The 3327-nt window shown below is 56.1% G+C and overlaps 1 protein-coding gene across 1 annotated transcript in view; it reads right to left on the reverse strand.

Annotated features, from left to right (window-relative positions):
- LOC137611152 (neuronal PAS domain-containing protein 3) overlaps window positions 1–836 on the reverse strand; it is a 147151-nt gene extending 146315 nt beyond the window's left edge. The window contains 1 exon segment of the mRNA XM_068339202.1: window positions 649–836. Within this exon segment, the coding sequence (XP_068195303.1) occupies window positions 649–836 (188 nt within the window).
- Between the last annotated feature and the right edge of the window lie 2491 nt (window positions 837–3327).

Here is a 3327-nt window from a genome sequence, read left to right on the forward strand (position 1 = left end):
GAACTGAACCAGACGCGAATAACGGAACGCGTTCCGGTGAAGTTCACCTGTTTCAAACGGGGGGGCTTTAAATACCAACCGGCCCCCGGCTGAGACGCTCCCGGTGCAGGCGGAGGCCCCCGGTTCGTCAGTCTGGGTGGGGGGGTCACGCACCCCCGTGATTATAAAGGTGAAACCGGATCGAACCGAACCGGGAGGTGACCCGGTCCGGAGTGAGGCATTATGGGAATAACGGGGCCCGAAGTTACCGGAGGATTAACGGAACTCCGTCCGTGTTCACCGGGATTCATCCCGGACCCCCCGGTACCGGGTTGTTTGTTTGTTTGTTTTTAAATCCACTTTTCGTTCCGCTAACTTTCCGGTGCAACCGGAACAAACATAATCCGGTACAAACCGGGGGTTTGACTCCCGTTTCTGGAGCATCCCGGTTCCGGTGCGGGGGAGGAAACACCGAACCGGGCGGCGGGACGACCGGGAAAGTTTCGTTCAGAGGAAACCAGAAACAGTTTGAATCCGGTAAAAATGCCCAACCGGTAACGGGGAATTTACCGGGAATGAAACTAAACACAGACCGGACAGGAGAACCGGAGAACCGGAGCAGAGCCGACACCGGTCCCCGGTGCCACAGGTCCCCCCCCCCGTACCTACCTCTGCTGGTAGGCGGTGATTCCCTGCACGCCCTGCGGGGTCCCGTTCGTGGCTCCCGGTACCGGGACTCTACCGACCGGGGGTCCGCTCACCATCCCGCCGCCTCCGCCGCCTCCTCCTCCGGTACCGGGTCCGCCTCCCGCCGAAGCCGTCACCTGGACGCTGAAATCCGGGAAAATCCTGATCATGGTCCCCCGGTGTCCGGTTCCGCTTCTCCTCCCGGTAATCACCGATCACCGGGATCGATGGAGGGATCGATTCGGTGACTAAAACCGGACGAGCTTCTTGTTTCTTCTCCTTTTCTTCTCCAACAACCGGAACGGAACTTTACCGGGACTCTACCGGGACTCTACCGGGACTCTACCGGGACTCTACCGGATCATGTCCCCCGTTTCTCCGGTGCGTAAAAAACAAACAAACAGACTCAAATCGATGTATCGATCGATCAGAAGTGATCACCGGGAGCACCGGGGGTCGGTCGTCCCGGGACTCACCCTCCGTTCAGCCCCGGTACCGGGACGGACCGGGTCATGCTGTCGGTGTCCGGTGCGCGGAGGCTCCCGCTTCTTCCTCCGGAGTCGATCAGATCAGATAATCGATGGATCTGTGAGGTGATTACCTCACCGGGGGGGGGTCGGTAGGGAGTGTGGGGGGGTCCTCTCCCGGTGCTCCGGTCCGTCACGCGGCCACCGCCGCCGGTTGTCCATCCGCGGACGGCATCAGGTCGCCGGTGTGTGCCGGAGGTGGAGGTGTGTGTGGGGGGGGGGTCCGGGGGGGTCTGGAGCAGCGGACGTGAAGGAGAGCGGGTCGGTCAGCGGCGGCACGAGCTCGGCGGTGACATCTGAGCGTTAACGGCGGCGGCGCCGGAGTGTGTGTCGGTATGTGGGGAGAGCCGCTGTGCGCGTGAGCGGGGCGTGCGCGCGCGCACGAGAGTGCGTGAGAGAGAGAGGGGGGAGTGGGGGGGGCGTTTCGTTTCTCGCGCCTTTTATTGCGCGCGTGACGCACCGGCGGTGAACTTGCCTCGTGCGTTCAGCGGCTCCGGTAAAACCGGGACCGTTTTATAGGACAGGCGCGCGCGCCAGACGCGTGTCGGTTTATTTCTCCACATCAAACGGGAAGTTTTACCGGCGCGCGAGAGAAACCGGAACCGGAGGAGGAGCCTCGGAGCAACCGGTTGTTGTTTGTTTGTTTGTTTGTTTGTTTTAGTGGTCTCGTGCGTTTTTCTCTTCATGCCTCTGTGTTTATAAACAATTTTTCTCTTTATTGTTTATAAACAGACTTTTATCAAAGATCGTTTATAAACCATAAATGATTGTTTATAAACAATTATTAGTGCCCGATTTGTTAACAATTATAAACAATATTAATAGAATTATTTATAAACAATCATGTTGATCTATCATCAGGTGTGTGTGTGTGTGTGTGTGTGTGTGTGTGTGTGTGTGTGTGTGTGTGTGTGTGTGTGTGTGTGTGTGTGTGTGTCGCATCGCCAGAGCTCCGCGTGCGTTCAGACTCGGAGTGAGACACACCCACCTTGATGCTGGCTCCTCCCCCTTCTCTCTCTATCTCTCTCTCACACACACACTCACACACACACACACTCACACACACACACTCACACACACACACACACACTCAGACACACACACACACACACCTATCAATACATCTATCAATCTAACAGGGCTCCAATAACAGGTGTGTTTAAACACCTGGAGGAGGTCATGTGACCCCTGCGGCTACAGCTAACCTTTAGCGACCGATGCTACCCAGCTAGCCTACCACGCCTCTGGTATTTCCTCCTGATTGCATCACTTCCTCCCGGACGCGGCGTCGGACCGTTAGTTATCCGGGGGGGGGTTGGCGTAGCGTTAGCGCTCATTAGCATCCTGACATTTCCAGCGCGGGGAATCGAACCCCCAACTCTGGCAGCTTTACTGCCCTACCCCCCCCCTCTGATTGAGCCACTCAGGACACATTTCAATATTTCATCCCCCCCCCGGCCCCCTGCTGGGACTCACGGCCCCCGCTTTGACTCGTCTGTCGTCCCAAACGGAGCGCGGCGCTAATAAAACGTCCCAATCGAGCTGATTAAACACCAATAAAAACGCGGCGTGCGCCGCCCCCCCCCCCGCCCACAGCTCCTAATGAAACCACCACCGCGGCCCCGCCCCACTCACCCCCCCTCACCCGCCCCCCTCGCTCAGCTCGCCAGCGCCCCTGCTCCCCCCCTAATGGAATCAAATGAATTGGATTGGAGGCTCCAAGGAGAGACCCCCTTCAAGAAGTGTGTGTGTGTGTGTGTGTGTGTGTGTGTGTGTGTGTGTGTGTGTGTGTGTGTGTGTGTGTGTGTGTGTGTGTGTGTGTGTGTGTGTGTAAATTACTGACTGTATTACTAAACTGTGACCACGTAAAGCACAACAGACAGAATCAGGACAGTCAACCTGCTGTTATCCCTCAGGACCACACACACACACACACACACACACACACACACACACACACACACACACACACACACAGCGGTGCCTTCTCCCACTGTACCTTCTGTCGTGATGCGTTCAGGTGCAGCTGCACAACGGGTTCTTTTTGTCTGATAAGTTGAAGAATTAATTTTTTTTAATTAATTATTATTATTTTTAAAATTTTTTAGGGTTTTTTTCTTTCATCCTTCATCTG

This window comes from Antennarius striatus, chromosome 17, assembly GCF_040054535.1.
Source record: "Antennarius striatus isolate MH-2024 chromosome 17, ASM4005453v1, whole genome shotgun sequence".
NCBI lineage: Eukaryota > Metazoa > Chordata > Actinopteri > Lophiiformes > Antennariidae > Antennarius > Antennarius striatus.